General features: G+C 44.8%; 1 protein-coding gene and 1 non-coding gene across 2 annotated transcripts; both read left to right on the forward strand.

The window, feature by feature from the left end:
* The first annotated feature begins 13385 nt into the window (after nt 1–13385).
* LOC139078293 (5S ribosomal RNA) lies at nt 13386–13504 on the forward strand. The gene has a single exon (XR_011531222.1). It is a non-coding gene; the product is annotated as a 5S ribosomal RNA (ribosomal RNA).
* Nucleotides 13505–13701: 197 nt separating this feature from the next.
* On the forward strand, nt 13702–16056 carry LOC103540519 (uncharacterized). Its single transcript, XM_070567152.1, has 2 exons — nt 13702–14199; nt 14818–16056. The coding sequence occupies exon 2, from the start codon at nt 14857–14859 to the stop codon at nt 15784–15786; it is 930 nt and encodes a 309-aa protein (XP_070423253.1). The 5' UTR covers nt 13702–14199; nt 14818–14856; the 3' UTR covers nt 15787–16056.
* Nucleotides 16057–17413: the final 1357 nt, after the last annotated feature.

Here is a 17413-nt window from a genome sequence, read left to right on the forward strand (position 1 = left end):
ACTTCTCATTATGAAAAAATAGGCCTCTTCCCAAGTGCCGCCAGCATTCAGGGCACCTGAAGTCGAGCACCTGAGTCAGGCCCTGGGTTCCGGCTCAGAAAATAGACGAGGTCGCTGCCTCCCAGGACGCACATGGGGCGCGGTGGGAAATTGTGAGGAATAACGTCCACATCGCAGCTCTGTGTCTGGTTTCATGAAAATAGTATATCACACCAACGTGTATTTGTGGAACGCTTTGATTATTTTAACAGTAAAACAGTTTAGGAAATTTGAAAACTGTCCCTCAATATATCTATACACTTTCTTCTAAATTAGATGGGATCATCTTATATTCCCAGTTACTTTTTCATTTAATAGGAGTACGTACCCATGTCATTAAATGTTTTTGACAACATAATTTTAATGGCTGTTTATTATTCCTTAATATCTGGGACATAAATTACGTGAGTTTCAGTTACACCATTAAAATATATGGTCAAAAAAGTTTTAAACTTTAACCTAAAGCTTATCTTTTAAATTTAGTTTAATGAGAATTCCTCTGAAGAGCTAAAATTCCTATGAAAAGTAAGTTCATTAGAATCCTTCTTCCTTCCACTTGTCATAGCTTGTTGTAAATTACTCCTAAGGACTTCCTGACCTTATTAATATTCTTGCATTTAACTGTAATTTTCCATTGAGATAACACTTTAAATTTGGAGTTTAAGAATGTCAAGAAGGAACCTAGTGAACAAAGATGCAAAAATACTCAACAAAATATTAGCAAACCAAATTCAACAAAACATGAAAAATATCATACACCACGATCAAGTGGGATTTATTCCAGGGATGCAAGGATGGTTCAACGTCTGCAAATCAATCAATGTGATACACAACATTAACAAAATGAAGGATGAAAATCATATGATCATTCACTATATGTAGAAAAAACATTTGACAAAACCCAACAGCCATTTATGATAAAACCTCTCAATAAAGTGGATATACAGGAAACATAATTTAACATAATAAAGGCCACAGATGACAAGCCCTCAGCTAACATTATACTCAAGTGAAAAGCTGAGAGTTTTTCCTCTGAGATCGAAAACAAGACAAGAAGGCCCACTCTTGTCACTTTTATTCAGCATAATATTGGAAGTCTTTGGCAAAGCAATTAGGCAAGAAAAAAAATAAAAGCCATCCAAATCAGAAAGGAAGAAGTAAAACTGTCATTATTTGCAGATGACATGATATTATATATAGAAAACCCTAAAGAGTCCACCAAAAAACTGTGAAAATTAATAAAATTCAAGAAAGTTTCAGGATACAAAATCAATGTACAAAACTCTGTTGTGTTTCTATACACTAATAGCAAACAATCAGAAAGAGAAATTAAGAAAACAATACCTTTTACATTGCATCAAAAAGAATAAAATGCCTAGGAATAAATTTAACCAAGGAGGTGAGAGACCTGTCACTGAAAACTACAAGGCATTTATGAAAGAATTGAGGAAGCCACAAATAGATGGAAAGATATCTCGTGCTCAGGGGCTGGAAGAGCTAATATTATCAAAATGTCCATACTACCCAAAGATAACAACAGCTTCGAGGCAATCCCTATCCAATTCCAAGGCATTTTCCACAAAAATAGAAAAACAATCCTAAAATTTGTATAGAACCACAAAAGTCCCTGAATAGCTGAAGCAATCTTGAGAAAGGACAAAGCTCGAGGACTCATGCTTCCTGATTTCAAACTATCTTACAAAGCTATAGTAATCAAAATTATATGGTGTTGGCATAAAGACAACACATGCATCAATGGAACAGAGTAGAAAACCCAGAAATAAACCCACACACATATTTGGTCAACTCATTTACAACAAAGGAGGCAAGAATATACAATGGGGAAAGGAGAGTCTCTTCTATAAATAGTGCTGGGAAAACTGGACAGCCACATACAAAAGATAGAAAATGGACCCCTATCTTATATCATACATACAAACTGTCTCAAAATGGATTAACGACTTGAATGTAAGACCTGAAACCATAAAACTCCTAGAAGAAAACATAGGCGGTAAACTCCTTGACATCAGTGTTAGCACAGATGTTTTGAATTTGACATCAATAGCAAAGGCAACCAAAAGCAAAAGGAAACAAGTGGCCTATTTCAAACTAGAAAGCTTCTGCACAGCAAAGGAACTCATCAACAAAATGAAAAGGCAATGTACTGAATGCGAGAAAATATTGCAAATCATATATTTGATAAGAGGTTAATGCTGAAAATATATAAAGAATTCGTGCAACTCAAGAGCAAAAGAACAATCTGATTAAAAAATGGGCAGAGGATCTAAACAGACATTTTTCCAAAGATATACAAACAGCCAACAGGTACATGAAAAGGTGCTTAACATCACTAATCGTCAGGGAAATGCAAATCAAAACCACAATGAGATATCTGTTAGAATGGCTATTATCAAAAAGACAAGAAAGGGGGCCCGACTCCTGGCTGAGTGGTCGAGTTCATGTGCTCCACTTCGGTGGCCCGGGGTTCACCAGTTTGGATCCTGGGTGCAGACCTACGTACCACTCATCAAGCCATGCTGTGGTGGCATCCCACATAGAAGATCTAGAATGACTTGTAACTAGGATATACAACTATGTACTGGGGCTTTGGAGAGAAAAAAAGAGAGAGGAGGATTAGCAACAGATGTCAATCTAGGACCAATCTTAAAAAAAAAAAGGCAACAAATAACAAGCATTGGTGAGGATGTGGAGAAAAAGGAACCGTTGTGTGATGCTGGTGGGAATGTAAATTGGTGCATCAACTGTGGAAAACAGTATGGAGGTTCCTCAAAAAATTAAAAATAGAACTACCATATAATCCAGCAATTCTACTTCTGGGTATTTACCCAAAGAAAATGAAAACACTAACTTGGAAAGACATCTGCACCCTCATGTTCATCACAACATTATTTACAAAAAAAAAAATACATTGCTGAAAGTCCTAGAAACGTCAAAATGCTCGTAAAAAGAACAAGGCTGGACTTGATTTCAAGACTTACTAGAAAACTATAGTGATCAAGACAGAGTGCTATTATTGGCTTAAGAAGAGAGACATAGATCAAAGAACGGAGTAGAGTCCAGAAATAGATCCGCAATGACACACTGGTTGTTTCCTGACAAAAACACAAAGACAATCCAATGGCAGGATGGAGAATTATACTTTACGTACCATTTTGTGTCTGATTTTTTCTGAATAACACAGCGTTTTTGAGATTTATCAGTCTTACTGCATTTATCAGAAGTATGATCCTTTTATTGCTGAGTGGTATTCTATTGTAAAAATATACAACATTTATATACTTACCCATTCTCCTATTGATGGATGTTCAAACTGTCTCCAATTTGGAGCATTCTGAACATTCTGGTAAAAACCTCTTTGTGGACATGTTTTATTTCTCTTGAGTAAATACTGAGGAGTGGAATGACTGCATTATAGACAGGTGTACATTTACTGTTACAAGAAACTGCCAAAGTGATTGGATTCATTTTACACTCCAAAAAGCGATGTATGGGAGTTCTGGTTGCGTCATATCCTCTCTCACATTTGGTGTTGCCTTTTAATTTTTTTTTCTTAATAAAGATTGGCACCTGAGCTAACAACTGTTGCTAATCTTCTCTTTTTTTTAACTGCTTTTTCTCCCCAAAGCCCCCCACTACATAGTTGTATATTTTCAGTTGCAGGTCCTTCTAGCTGTGGCATGTGGGACGCCACCTCAGCATGGCCTGATGAGCAGTGCCATGTCCACGCTCAGGATCCTAACCGGGGAAACCCTGGGCCGCCAGAGCGGAGCCCACGAACTTAACCACTCGGCCACGGGGCCGGCCTCGCCTTTTTAAATTTTTAGCCTTGGAGTGTTGTATTTTGGCACCTCACCGTGGTGTTAATTTGTTTCCCTGATGATTCACGTTGAGCTCTCCGTCCCTGTTTACTAACCATGAGTATAGGTTCCTTTGTGGAGGATTATTCAAATCATTTGCTCATTTTTACATCAGGTTGTTCTCTTTTATTATTGAGGTGTAAGCATATATCTATCTATCTTCTGGATTAAAGACCTGTATCAAATATATATATATATACACACACACTATATAGGTTATATGTAGTACGTTTATATGATATATAAATATAGAAAATTTAATATATAAATACATAAATATATGTTTGATATATAATACTATAGTACATATTGACATATATCATATATATCATATATTTGAATATATTATGTACATTAAATATGTATTATAGTATATATTAGGTAAAATAAAAATAATGTCAAATTTTCCTCCTAAAACTTTATAATTTTAGCTCTAATATTTGGCCTATTGTCCACATTGCATTAAGGTTTGGGAATGGTAAGTGGTAAGGAGGTTCTTTTTTTCTCCCCATAAAGATGATAAATTCTGAAAATTTTTTGTAAAGTTCTTTTTAATCTTCATAACTACTGCCCAAATAAAGATATAGACATTTCTATCACTCCAGAAATTTCCCTTTTACCTCTTTACAATCCATTCAATTCTCCCCTTTTGCTATAACATTTATAGTTCCATTGTAGTTTACACAAGACAAAAGGTCAGATCCCAGGCTGTCCAGTTCAAAATAGGACATGAGTTACAAATGTGTATCAGTCAGGATCTACTCAGGAAACAGAAACCACACCAGTAATTTGAACAGAGCTAATTTAATATGATGAATTATTAACTGGTAAAGGTGCTTAACTACCAACAGGGATGAAATTCTTATAAAGAGTATAAGAATTGCAGCTAGAGTGAGTCTCCACCAATCAGGTCCGTTTTCAGGGATTTCAATTCAAAACTAAGCTAATTAAGAAGCTCTGTATTTTGCTGGCAAAAGTGGGTGCACACGTGTCTGGCTTTTGGAACCATCAAGGTTTCGAGAACACATTCCTGACACAGAAGCGGCACTGGCTCTGGTGGAAGTAGCAGTTGCAGTAAAGTCGGGAAGTGTGGCGCCATCTTGTGGCCGTGGGGGAAAGGCCAAGAGAACCACTAACATGCAGGACAGGCCATTGTGAGCTGCTTAACCACGTACGGGTGTCTGTTGATGCTGACACTGGACAGTTTCACGTTCCAGCACTTCTTTGATCTCCATTCTCATGCCTGCCAATGCTTACCTTTGTGGTATATGAGTCTTTTTTAATAAATCATTGTTATTAGTTTTTCATAGTACCAACTTTTAGATTTGTTGATTTTCCCTATTGTACATCTGCTTTTGATTAATTAACTTCAGCTCTTACATTTCTAATTCAGTTGCTTCCACTTCTTTTGTTGAATTTGCTATTCTTTCTCTGTATTCTTGCAGTACAGGCTGAGTTAACTGGTTTTCAACATTTCTTCTTTTCTAATATGAGCATTTGAAGCTGAATTTTCTCTCCAGCTACATCCCACAGTATTAGGATATGGTATTTTTATTACCACTTGTCCAAAACATTTCCTAAATGTCACTGTGATGTCTTCTTTGATGTCTGGGTCACATAGAAGTGTGTTGCTTCGTTTACAAACAGTTGGGGCTTTTCTAGTTCTCTTTCTGCTACTGATTTCCAGTTTAATTCCACTGTTTACAGAGAACATATTCAGTGTGATTTCAGTCTTTTGAAATTTGTTGGGACTTGGTTTATTCTCCAGCTTACAGTCTATTTTGGTAATTATTTTATTTACAATATAAAAGAATGTATGCTCTGTAGTTGCCACGTGTATATATCAGGTCAAGTTAGCTAAGCATGTTGTTTGAGTCTCCACCTCCTGACTGGGTTTTTGCCCTCTGGTTCTAGCAGTTAGTTCAAGAGTCTCATCATAGTTGACATTATAGTTACATTATAGCTCCATTGTAGTTTACACAAGACAAAAGGTAATCTCCAACCGTGGTTTTGGATTTGTCTGTTTCTCTCTTTATTTTGAAGCTATGTTATTACATGCATACTAGTTTAGGGTTTGTATATTACCCTGCTGAACTGACCCTTTTATGAAATGCTCCACTTTATGTCTGGCAATAGTTCTCCTCTTGAAGTCTGCCTTGCCTTATAGTAATAGAGCTGCAGAGCTTTCTTTTGGTCTATGTTTGCAAGGTATTTATTTTTCTATCCTTTTATTTTCAACTTTCCTTGTGGGTCTGTACGTGTAAGTTGTAGGCGGCACATAGCAGAGTCTTGTTTTTCATTTCGCTCTGCGTGTGTTCACTGCTCATTTGCTTTTGATTAGTCCACTTTACATTTAATGCAGTTGTTGATATACAATTTTAGTTATGCTCACCATCTTGCTATTTTATTTTATTTCACCATTCTGCTCTTTGCTCCTTTATTCTTCTTTTCCAGTTGTTTTTGGATTAATTATTTTTTCATTATTCCATTTTCTCCTCTTTAGCTTTTTAATGATGTCTATATCATATCTCTATTAATAATAGTATTGTTATTAGTTTTGTGACTATCCTTGAGACTTGGTTGCTTTCTTATTTTCTTTTGGATTATTTTTCGTGATTCCATTTTTCTCCTCTGCTAGCTTTTTAGTTATGTATACATCTATATATTTATATCTACTTCTACATATGTGTGTATACATATATAATTGTTTTAATTCAATTGGTGGTTAACCTAGGGATTCAATATTTACCTGCACAGTCATGTGGTTTATAGTAGTTTTACTACTTGTAAACAATCAAAAATCTTAAGGTGCATTCAATTCATTTATTACCTCCTGCCTTTTTATTATTACTGTCACGTGTTTTAATTCTATGTCTTCAACCTTGCCAATTGTTATCTTTAAAAAGTCAATTTTCATTCTTTTTATATATTCATATATAGATCAATATACATAAATACATATGTATTTGTATACGTATACATACATATACCAAAATGTATATGGAACACTTTTGCTCTTCTTATTTCCTTCTTGCAGTTCTGAGACTCGAGTAGAAACATTTTCTTCAGCCTGAAGAAATCCCCTTAGCGTTTCTTGCAGGCAGATCTAGGGTGTATTCTCCTAGGTTTTGTGGGACATTGTTTTCCACTACTTAGAAAACCTTGCCTTAAAAACAAAGAATGAGTGTAAAGGTGGACATATTAGATAATGTAGGATCTGATGGATAAATATTTTTATTTATGTGGGAAATTGATTACTTATCTGATCTCCCTGGTGTGGGAAGCAAACAGCTTTATCCCTACGTACAGATGTCAAATATACTGCTCACAGCTGTCTTAGTAACTAAGTTAACAGTCTTCTTTATGGTTTGATACCTTTAACAATAATATAAATAGTGACATTTTAGCTGCTTTGTTAGTAGATCTTAATGTAAGAATGCCTGGCTTATGCTGAATACTCAGTAAATATACGCTGAATGGATGAGCATGAAAAGAGGTTTTTAAAAATAGCAATCATTAAATTGTAGAAGTAAAGATAAATATATTTCATCACTTGTCAGTTACTTGAACCCTATTTTGAGCAGCAAACATCCCTAATAAACAGAGCAGCCATCAGTTACATTGGCCAAATATTAAGTAAAAAGAAACATAAAGCATGAAATGACAGATTTTCTGGTTACAAATGAAGAGAAGATATTTGAGGAAAATTTCCAAGATGCTTAATCTTCTCTTTTTTTTATCATGACAAGAGTCACACCTTTTCTATTTAATTTTGCTGCAGAATTATATCCATATTACATAATTAGAAGCCCGTATAAATCATGTGTCAACGCCTATCCAAATGGAAATGAGTGTATATGTAGAAAATGATCACATAAATCACATCATAAATTTAAATCTATGAAGAACAAATTTTATATTTAGAACTTTGGTAATTATCAAAGATACCCTTCATCTACACCTAACAACACTAAAATGTGAGGAAGTCATATCAAGATATATCTCCTTTCACTAATCTAGGTAAATTCTCAAAATTCAATTTAGAGTACCAACACATCTGCCTTCTTTATGGTAAACACAATATGTAATGTGACTTCTTCGTGTGGAGATACATAAATGCAAAGCCCATGTATTACTGCACCACAGGACGCTTTCTTAACTTCAAATAACTTTCTTTTTATTCAGATAGTTTGGGTTTCCATTTGGTGCAAAAGTAGGGAAGGGGTCAGATTGTTATTTCCTGAAGACATTAACATAAAATAAAACTTTAAAAATCTCTATCTCTTGTTTTAAGAATTTATTGTCTAACAATTTCTGTAGCAAAATGGCTCAAAATCAAACAAAAAATACCATATTTTATTGAATCTAAGTCATCATCAGTTGTAAGATTATTTTATGTACGACTGAAAAAGAAAAAAGCCTCCAATTCTATTATTACTCAATGCTTGTGTTTTAAAGAAACTTTTTATTTTAGAAGAGTTTTAAGTTTACAGAGCCCACTGATTTTTAGTCATTAAAACTGTTTTAGTACATTTAATGACAGAGCTCTTGGAGACTTTGGATAAGGATTTTAAAGCATGTGTCTTTCTCCTGCATATGTGAAAGACTGAATATAAGCAAAATTAATTAGCTGAGACATTTCCAAAGCTTCTTGGTGTTCAGCGTTCAGCTTTCTGAATCACAGCCTCTGCTGTCCATTTTCTTTTTCGGTACCCTCTTCACCATCAAGAACCTTGACGATGCCCCAGTTTTTAAAAGCACACACCAGTCAAATTGCTGGGGTTTTCTCTCTGGTTTATATTCATTCTGCAAATTTGACTGCTGGCCCTTTTCTCGATTTACTGGGTGTAGACATGATTCTGGCTAACCATGTTATCCAAATGTTATCCATGTTAACTGGTAACATGGATAACCATGTTACAATCCCAACTGGATAACTGTGTTTTTAGGATGCAGTCAATTTCAGATTAAGTGTGAAACTAGGAAGACCATGTGAATCATAGAATGAATTCAATACTGGAATTCTTTTCTCTTCACAAGCAGCCCTCCCTCCACTACTTAGCACAAATGGGCTGGGCAATAAAATAAAATAATACAATACAACATATTTATAATTTTATTATTCCTGTTTTAATGTTAGAGAGGAAAAATATTTAAATAAAAGTTTTTCATACATTTTGAAATCATAGAATTTTTATACAAAAAGAAAAACTGTATTGTTTTGAACATTACACTTTATTATATCTGGTTAGCTCAAAGCCAGCACCAGGGGCAGCGGGGGACTGCAAGACAAGTGACTGAGACCTAGAAAGATGCATGCAAACCACAGGTGCATGACCATGTAGGGAATAGCAAGATGGGTAAGCCTATGCATTAGTTGTCACATGAGGCCAGGATCAGCAATGAGGATTACACAGGCAAGCTGCAAAGGCTCAGGGGCTCAGACAGAAGTCAGCCACCCCAGGATAGGAGGCTAGACAATGACAGCAGCAACAGGCCAGGGCACTCACTGGGGACTCGCTGACCGACACTGATTCAAACACCCTAGGTAGCCTGGCTCCTAGAATTCACGCCCAAGGCCAAGTCAGCTTTAATCCTTTGACTCAGTCACACCCACATCTCAGGGCCACCCCTGTGTCTCAGGTCCATTTGCACTGAGCGTTTGTGCTCACCTGATTTCATGAACAGGCCTTCCCATCAATCTCAGAAGTGGGTCACACTAGTTGTGAATATGACCTAAAGAGCAATACATGGGTAAGTAGACGAAGTGAGAGGAATAATGACAAAAGTGCATTTCGGAAAGGTGAAAAGACCCCTACCAAAGAAGACATGGTATCTTTATGGAAGAGGTGCCAAAAGCCTTTAGAGTCAGACAGACCAATATCTGAATTTAGATCAGTCAGTTTATAATGTGTGATCTTAAGCAAATAACTTCTCTGAGACTCAGTTTCCCTTTTGTAGACTGTCTCAGAAGACCGTAGAAGGAATAAAATGAACGAAAATACATTAGCAGAGCACCTCGCCCACAAAAAGCGTTTGACAAAATGGAGACTATCCTGTATCATTAAAGTATATTCATGAATTTTTGAGGATTCTTTTGTGAAAAACTTGCACTTAATGCTAAAATTAATTTATAAGGACTTTGGAGGCTCATATGGCCTTTCAGAGTACATTGGCTGTTCAAACAATGTATGTCATTTGAATTAACAGAAAAGTCTGTGTACATTTCAAGTTATAAATCAATTAGAGAGCAGCCGTGGACCCTATATTTTGTTATCCTATATTCGTATAAAACGTCATTTGTATATAATAAGATAGACATTATATATCATTTTTCAACATATTGGGAAGATCTGATGGTCTCCTAAGTTCCTCTTTCACACGCAGATAATGACATGCCTTGAGCTCCATTTTTAGAAATCTCCTTTGAAGTGCACATATCTGGCCTTCTGGGGACTTCTTCCGTTGCACTGCTCTTTTTTTTGCTTATGTACACAAAATAATTTTTTAAAGCTATATATCTCTTGCATATTTTAAATTTGTAAACAATTTTGTCACACATCTAATAGCTTAAAGGACACATTTTCCTGCATGTGCCACCTTATCTCTGTTCATTAAAATATATTTTTATCAAAACCTTGTAGTGCAGATTTTATCATTCAGCTTATGGCAAATGTACACCATATAATCCGATTGACAAAGCCAGCCGTCAGTGTCAAACTAATCAGTCAAATTACGTTTACTTTATGTTAGAAACAAACTGACCGGGGCTGGCCCTGTGGTGCAGCGGTTAAGGGCACACATTCCGATTCGGTGGCCCGGGTTTCACCAGCCCGGATCCCAGGTGCGGACATGGCAAGCCATGCTGTGGCAGGTGTCCCACGTATAAAGTAGAGGAAGATGGGCACAGATGTTAGCTCAGGGCTAGTCTTCCTCTGCAAAAGGAGGAGGGTTGGCAGCAGATGTTATCTCAGGGCTAATCTTCCTCAAAAACGAAAAAGAAACAAACAAACTGACCTTATTTTGCAATTCAAATAAACGTGGTAATACATGTTCTTATGACAGCTACCTCATCTTTGAATTTAATTCATAATAGATTAATGAATGAATAGCTAGATAAATAGATGGATGCATGAATGGAGAAATAATAAATAGATGAATAGATGGATGAACGGAGAGATGATAGATGCATGGGGCTTTAGCATAAGTTTGCTTTCTGAATGAAATAAGGCACTACTCTCTGCAATATTTCTTACTGAAGCTTTATTTGCTTCTCTGCCACAGGACATTCTCTCAGGAACTATGCACTTTGAAACTGTTTTTTTGTTTGTTGTCCAGATTTTTTGTGCACGGGAGTGAGATTCGGGCTGGGAGAGAGGTCTGTCATGTAAAGTAGGAGAAAGGCAGGTGTACAGGAGAAAGTGACCTTTCAAGCAGGTCAACTTTGAAGAAGACGACCTATGGCAGTTGCATATCTAGAAAATGACTCCTTTAAACTCACTATACCCTAGTGCTCTCTGTAAGGTTCTCATGTATGCCCACTGATATTCATATCCCCGTTTGAAGACCAACGCCCTGGAAGGGAAGGCTGGGATCAGTGAATAAAGTGTAACCAAACATTTAAAACTCTAAAAACAAAGGGGTCTCTTTATTTAATGCATTTCTTGTCATCGGAATTATTTACACAGAATCTAGGTGGTCTGTTGTCAAGGATGATATAGAAGGAAGGATCTTTGCGTTGAATATAAATATACTGAAGAGTGAAAGGTCTCTGCCAACTCAAGGATCTATGATATTCTAGCCAGGGTTGCTCCAACTTTAGGATGCACTTGAATCGTAAACTATTTCCTGAATCCTGAAAGGAAAAAAGAAGTCATTATCTCTTAATAAACAATGAGTGTTTATTTTATTTTTATTTATCTCTATTTCTCTGTTTTTACAGGTTGGTTCTATCTTCTGCAGTCACCTACTGTTTGCCAACTGTTAGCTAACACAATGGAATGTAATTAGCTTAATAATACAGGAGGTGATTTTTTTAACTTCAGAAGCAGGAAGGTCTAAACTTGGGCTAGAAAGGGCACATGAAGTTTATACAATTGGTCTCAACAAGGTAAGACTTACTTCTGGGCCAGGGGCACAGGGGACAGGAAGAAGGGATTGGGGTGTGGAGGGCAGGGAGAGCAGACAGGGAGAAAGGGTGGTGTAGCAACTCAGGTTTGCCACCTTGACAGGAAAGCTTATTAGGTGTGTACTGTTTGTTTCTCATACAATCAAAAAGGGAATAGAATTATGGTAAGCATTCTATCTGGGTTTTGGGGGAGTCCCTAGAAAGTCTGACCTTGAAGTGGCAGGAGTGTGGATTAGGGTGGGAGGTGGGTGGTGTGTGGGGAGCCATCTGATACCTTATCATTGCTCCACAGGTACTCCCACTGCTGTTTTGATCAATGAAAGATATGTCACTGATTCCATGACAAAGGCAGGATGCTTTTACACAATGGTATCTGAGAAATTATTTTCTTACAGCCTGACAAAGGATGGGCCTTCTTATATTATTCTGAACTTCAGGGGAGACCCGACCCTGTGAAGCAACAGTTAAAGGAACTCACAAAAGAAGAGAGCAGGACTGGCTCTGCATAAGCATCTCACTTATGAATGTCATCTATACTCTGGGCCTCAGTGATGCTTTCGATCTCAAGCTAACCGAGAGGGCAACACAATGGAGGTAACTATTTCTAAAGATATTTATCCCATGCTGGTGAAATCAGGTTTAAAAAGTCAGATTTCCAAAGAAACAACCTGTTCTAGAGGCTGTGGTGGTGCGGCAGTACTTACAGATTTGTTTGGATCCATGAGCCAAGATTTAAAGAAATATATTACCAAAGTTTCTTTCGCCCTATCAAACGAAATGTGAAAGAATCCTGGCTCTGGAGAGGTTAAGACTATATCAGAAAAACCACATTCAATCAATTATCATAGTTGCGGAGCTGATGCACACAGGAGACAGGGAAATCTAAAAACGAAATTACTTGCTTGCAGGATGCATTCAGAAGAAACCACAGGAAAGAAACTATAACTTACTAATCTATAGCCAGGAAGCCAGCGGGAAGGAGGCCTGGAGCGTCCAGGGCCGGCTTGGGAGAGCGCCTAGACTTGCGCCCCGCCCGCCCACAGTCCCCGGGGTGCCCGAGGCCTCCCGCGCCCTGGGCGGGCGGCAGGGCAGGGCAGGGCAGGGCAGGGCAGGCAGGGTTTGGCTGGCCGCGGCGGCGGCGGCGGCGGCGGCGGCGGGAGGCAGTGGCAGGCAGGCGGCAGGCGGCGGAGCGCGGGGCGCAGGGGACGCGGGCGGCCGGTGCGCGTCACAGGGGCTCGGGCGCGCGCGTCACAGACGCCAGGCGACGGCGCGTCACAGGGGCCAGGCGACAGCGCGCGCGCGCGCGAGGCTTCTTAGGGGCGCCGGCGGCAGCCGCCAGCGTCTACGGCCATACCACCCTGAACGCGCCCGATCTCGTCTGATCTCGGAAGCTAAGCAGGGTCGGGCCTGGTTAGTACTTGGATGGGAGACCGCCTGGGAATACCGGGTGCTGTAGGCTTTTGCCTCCCGCCGCCTCCCTCTCCTTTTGCGCCCCCCCCCCCCGGCCCCAGCGCCGCTCCCTCCACGCTCCTCCCGCCCCTCCTCCCTCCTCACCGGTCGCCCCATCGCCCCGCCACGCCCCCACCGCTGTCCAGCCGCGCGAGTGCCCCGCGGCCGCGGCCACCGCCGCCGCCGCCGCCGCCGCCGCCGCCCAGCCCTTCCACCTCGCGGCCCCACGGGAACCCAGGGCCAACCGGGGCCGGCCCCGCGTGGCCGTGCCCCCGACGCCGCCCTCGTCCGGCGGGCTCCCTCTGTCCTCGGCGGCCTCTTCCCACCCGCCAGGCTCCTGAGAGACCCTAGCGGTCCACTCGGCCGGCGCGGCACCCAAGCAGTTGGTCGAGTCGTGGTGTGCGATGGAACGGATCCCGCTCCGGGCTGCGGAGGCCCGGACAGCTTCAGCAAGCTGCCAGCAGCCCCTCCGTCTTCCAGAGCCCATCTAGGAAAGACCCCGGGTCAGGCCTCTCCAAACAGCACCTACAGAAGGACGGGGCCCACTGGGCTCGAGAGGAGCCTTCCGGGCCTGGCCATCCATCCCAAGCGGGACGGCTTCTGGATTTTCTGATGCCTGCGCCGTGTGTCAGCTTCTCCAAGTCGGTACCTGGCTGTCCTTGATACCGTCGTTCGCGAGAAACCCTCGTTTCCGCACCGGAGTTGGTACGGGTCCTTTTGTGTTGTCTTTCCTTAAAGACGTCCCCTTCCCCAAGTGTCTAAGTTTCAAGCGCCTCCCCCCGCTCCCCGGCTGGGATGCAACTCCGTCTCCGTCTTCGCTTTTGTCTTTTGGGGGGGGGGGGTCCTGCCTTCGTTTGAAAGGTCGGTGTCTGGCTCCTCGTGGATCCCTTGCATCCGTTTTGATTCTGAACAGACTGGATGGAAGGATTAGGAATCTTGCTGCGCTGGCCCAGGGTTTTGGTGTCCCCTCACTCAGGTGCCTCACTCTGTCCTGCCCCCCTCCTGGCCTCTGTCTGCCAGAGGGAGTGGACGAGTCCCCCGAGAGGACATTTCCGTCCTCAGCGGCCAGCCCTTCCTGGCTCCTTGGCTTCAGCTTTCATTTCGTGCGGCTCGGGCAGCTTTGAAAGTCTGCTCTTCCCCTGCCTGTGTCCGCGCAGACTATCGCGGAAAGGGGATCCGGGAAAGCGGGAGGGGAGTTTGCTCCAGGGGAGGAGAGCGGGGATGACAGGGAGGAGGAGAGGGGAGACTTGCCTCAGATCGCACGGACTTTTACATTTTCAAGGGGGGAATTCATCAAGGTAAGCCGTCTCTTCCCCACCGCAGACAGAAAGCAATAGTTGCTCGCTGTGGAGAAGCTGGGACATGCGGGCAGAGCAGGAAGAGAGGACCTCAACCTCCATCCTCTCACCGTTCAGCAATCATCCTGGGAGCGAATATCCTCGTGTTTCCCTTTTCCCGTGGGCCCCACTTTCCCTGCCAGAGCAGACCCAGGGCACCTGTGGCCTGCTTCCTGCTTGCCCGGGATGGCGGGGTGGCGGGGCGGGGCGGGCCGCGCGTCGCTCCCTGCAGGGTAGCGCCCTGGGTGGTTCTGGTTCCGACGGCTCCCCCAATCTGACCTCCGATGAGCGTGTTCTGCTGGGAGAACTGGGGCTGTGTCTCCGTAAGTTTCCCGGAGTGCGGGCCCGGAGGCTTGGTCTCAAACGAAGGCTCGGCAGCAAGGGCCGCCGTTCCTGCGAGGGACTCGCCCTCCCTGAGCGGCAGTTGCCTCATCTGGTTGGAAAGGGGGTCCTGTTAGTGCCTCGTCGGTGGCGTTGTTGCGAGCGCGGAAGCGGGAGCACGGAGCACACCGCTCAGCACGGAGCGCGGCACTGGTTGGTGCGCGCTCATCGTCTGCCGTCCTTCCCTGTGAGCATAGTGCTTTCCGCCGACATTCGCCCGGCACCTGCGGGCCGCGTGCCTGCTTGGGGCCGGACCCAGCAGCCGAGGACGCAGGTGCCAAAATCTCTGCCTTTGGGGGAGTTCGCCGCCTCGTGCCTGGGACGGGAGGACCGACGGCAGACCAACACGTCCCGACGAGAGGCGGCGTCCCCGACGACGGGACGCGGTGCCGTGGGAAATGGAGAGCCTGGCACAGCCGAGGTCCTGGTCAGACATGCGTTGATGGCGTCGCTCTCTTTCCCCCAGCCCGCCCCCCGCCCCCCACCCCGGCCCCCCGGCCCTTTCCTCTCCCTCGCGTCCCGAGGTCCCCTTTCCAACGGGATCCAAGAACGCCCACAGGGCCCAAACTCTTGAGATGGGCAGTGCAGACATCGTGCACTGGATCCCGGGTGGACGACGGGAGAGGGCTGCGGCCCAGAACCCTGAAGCCCAGAGGTCTCGGGACGGGGATACCGGTGACGTCGGGAGGCACCAACGGGTGTTCGGACGTGCGTTTCCCTCCCCGTAATCACACCGTGGCGCTCATCCGTCCATCCTCGGCGTGCTAGCCATCTTGGTAAAACTAAGGAGACTTAACGGGTGAGCTAACCTGTGGGAGACCCTGGGTAATGTCCCTACCTGCGCTCGAGCAGACTGTGGACGCTGTGGTCGTCGGGGAGGGGGTTCTGTACGTCTGGTAGATTGCGTTGGTTTCTCGGGCGAAGTTCTCCGTGTCCTGACTTTTCTGGCTGCTCGTTCTGTCAACTCAGGAAGTCCGGGGGCGCCCCGCAGAAAGAGGAAAAGAGCCAGAACGAAGAGGCGAAGAGAGAAGGAAAGAAACACACAAACAGACACAGACACGCACGCGCACACAAAAACGCGCACACACAGAGCGAGAGCGAGAGCGAGAGCGAGAGCGAGAGCGAGAGCGAGAGCGAGCCCGAGCCCGGCTGCCTGTCCGTGGCTCCTGGGCGTCCGGGTCGCGGGACAGGGATCCCAGGAGCGCTGCACTCCTGAGACCCTGTCTGCACGTCCCAGGGCCCCAGGGGTGATCGCCAGCCCCAGGGCCCCCGCCTCCTTGCCCGGGCCCAGCTCAAGCACCACCGCCCTCCTGTGGGGAAGCTGCCTCTTGGGCAGGGCCTCTCTGTGTCAGCGTGAGCGTCTGTGTGTCTGTCCCGGGGGGTGTCTGTCTGGGTCCGTGTCTCGGATCCTCTCAATCTCTCTGTCTCTGCCTCTGTCTCTGTCTCTGTCTCTGTGTCTCTCAGGTCGGTCAGTCAGGAGCTGTCCAGGGTGGCCGCGGGGCCTGGGGTTGAGGGCGCGGTCCGGGTCCCGTGGGCGGGGCGCGGGGCGGGGCGGGGAAGGGTGGCCCGCCCTGGTCTCCCCGCGCCCCGCCGCCCGCCCCGGAGGGGTTTCCGGTGATGCCCTCTGGTCGCGCCGGTGGCTCCAGCTGGATTTGGGCAAGTTGGGGCCGGGCCGGAGCGGCGGCCGCCGGGGGTTGTTGGGCCCGGGTTCGTTGGGAGGCGCCTCGGGCCGGAGGGGCCTCGCGGGCCCGGGGCCCCGACGCGCCGACGCGCCGACGCGCCGACGCGCCCGACGCCCCGGGCCACCTGTCCCCGAGCAGAGCAGCCGGATGTCCTGCGACCCGTCGCCGGGATGCGGGCGGACAGGAGGCCTGGAGCGTCCGGGGCCGGCTTGGGAGAGCGCCTAGACTTGCGCCCCGCCCGCCCACAGTCCCCGGGGTGCCCGAGGCCTCCCGCGCCCTGGGCGGGCGGCAGGGCAGGGCAGGGCAGGGCAGGGCAGGGCAGGGCAGGGTTTGGCTGGCCGCGGCGGCGGCGGCGGCGGGAGGCAGTGGCAGGCAGGCGGCAGGCGGCGGAGCGCGGGGCGCAGGGGACGCGGGCGGCCGGTGCGCGTCACAGGGGCTCGGGCGCGCGCGTCACAGACGCCAGGCGACGGCGCGTCACAGGGGCCAGGCGACAGCGCGCGCGCGCGCGAGGCTTCTTAG

This window comes from Equus przewalskii, chromosome 1 (assembly GCF_037783145.1).
Source record: "Equus przewalskii isolate Varuska chromosome 1, EquPr2, whole genome shotgun sequence".
Lineage (NCBI taxonomy): Eukaryota > Metazoa > Chordata > Mammalia > Perissodactyla > Equidae > Equus > Equus przewalskii.

Coding starts and splice junctions, on each gene's coding strand:
- LOC103540519 (XM_070567152.1), top strand. CDS start 14,857: ATGCGGGCAGAGCAGGAAGAGAGGACCTCAACCTCCATCCTCTCACCG.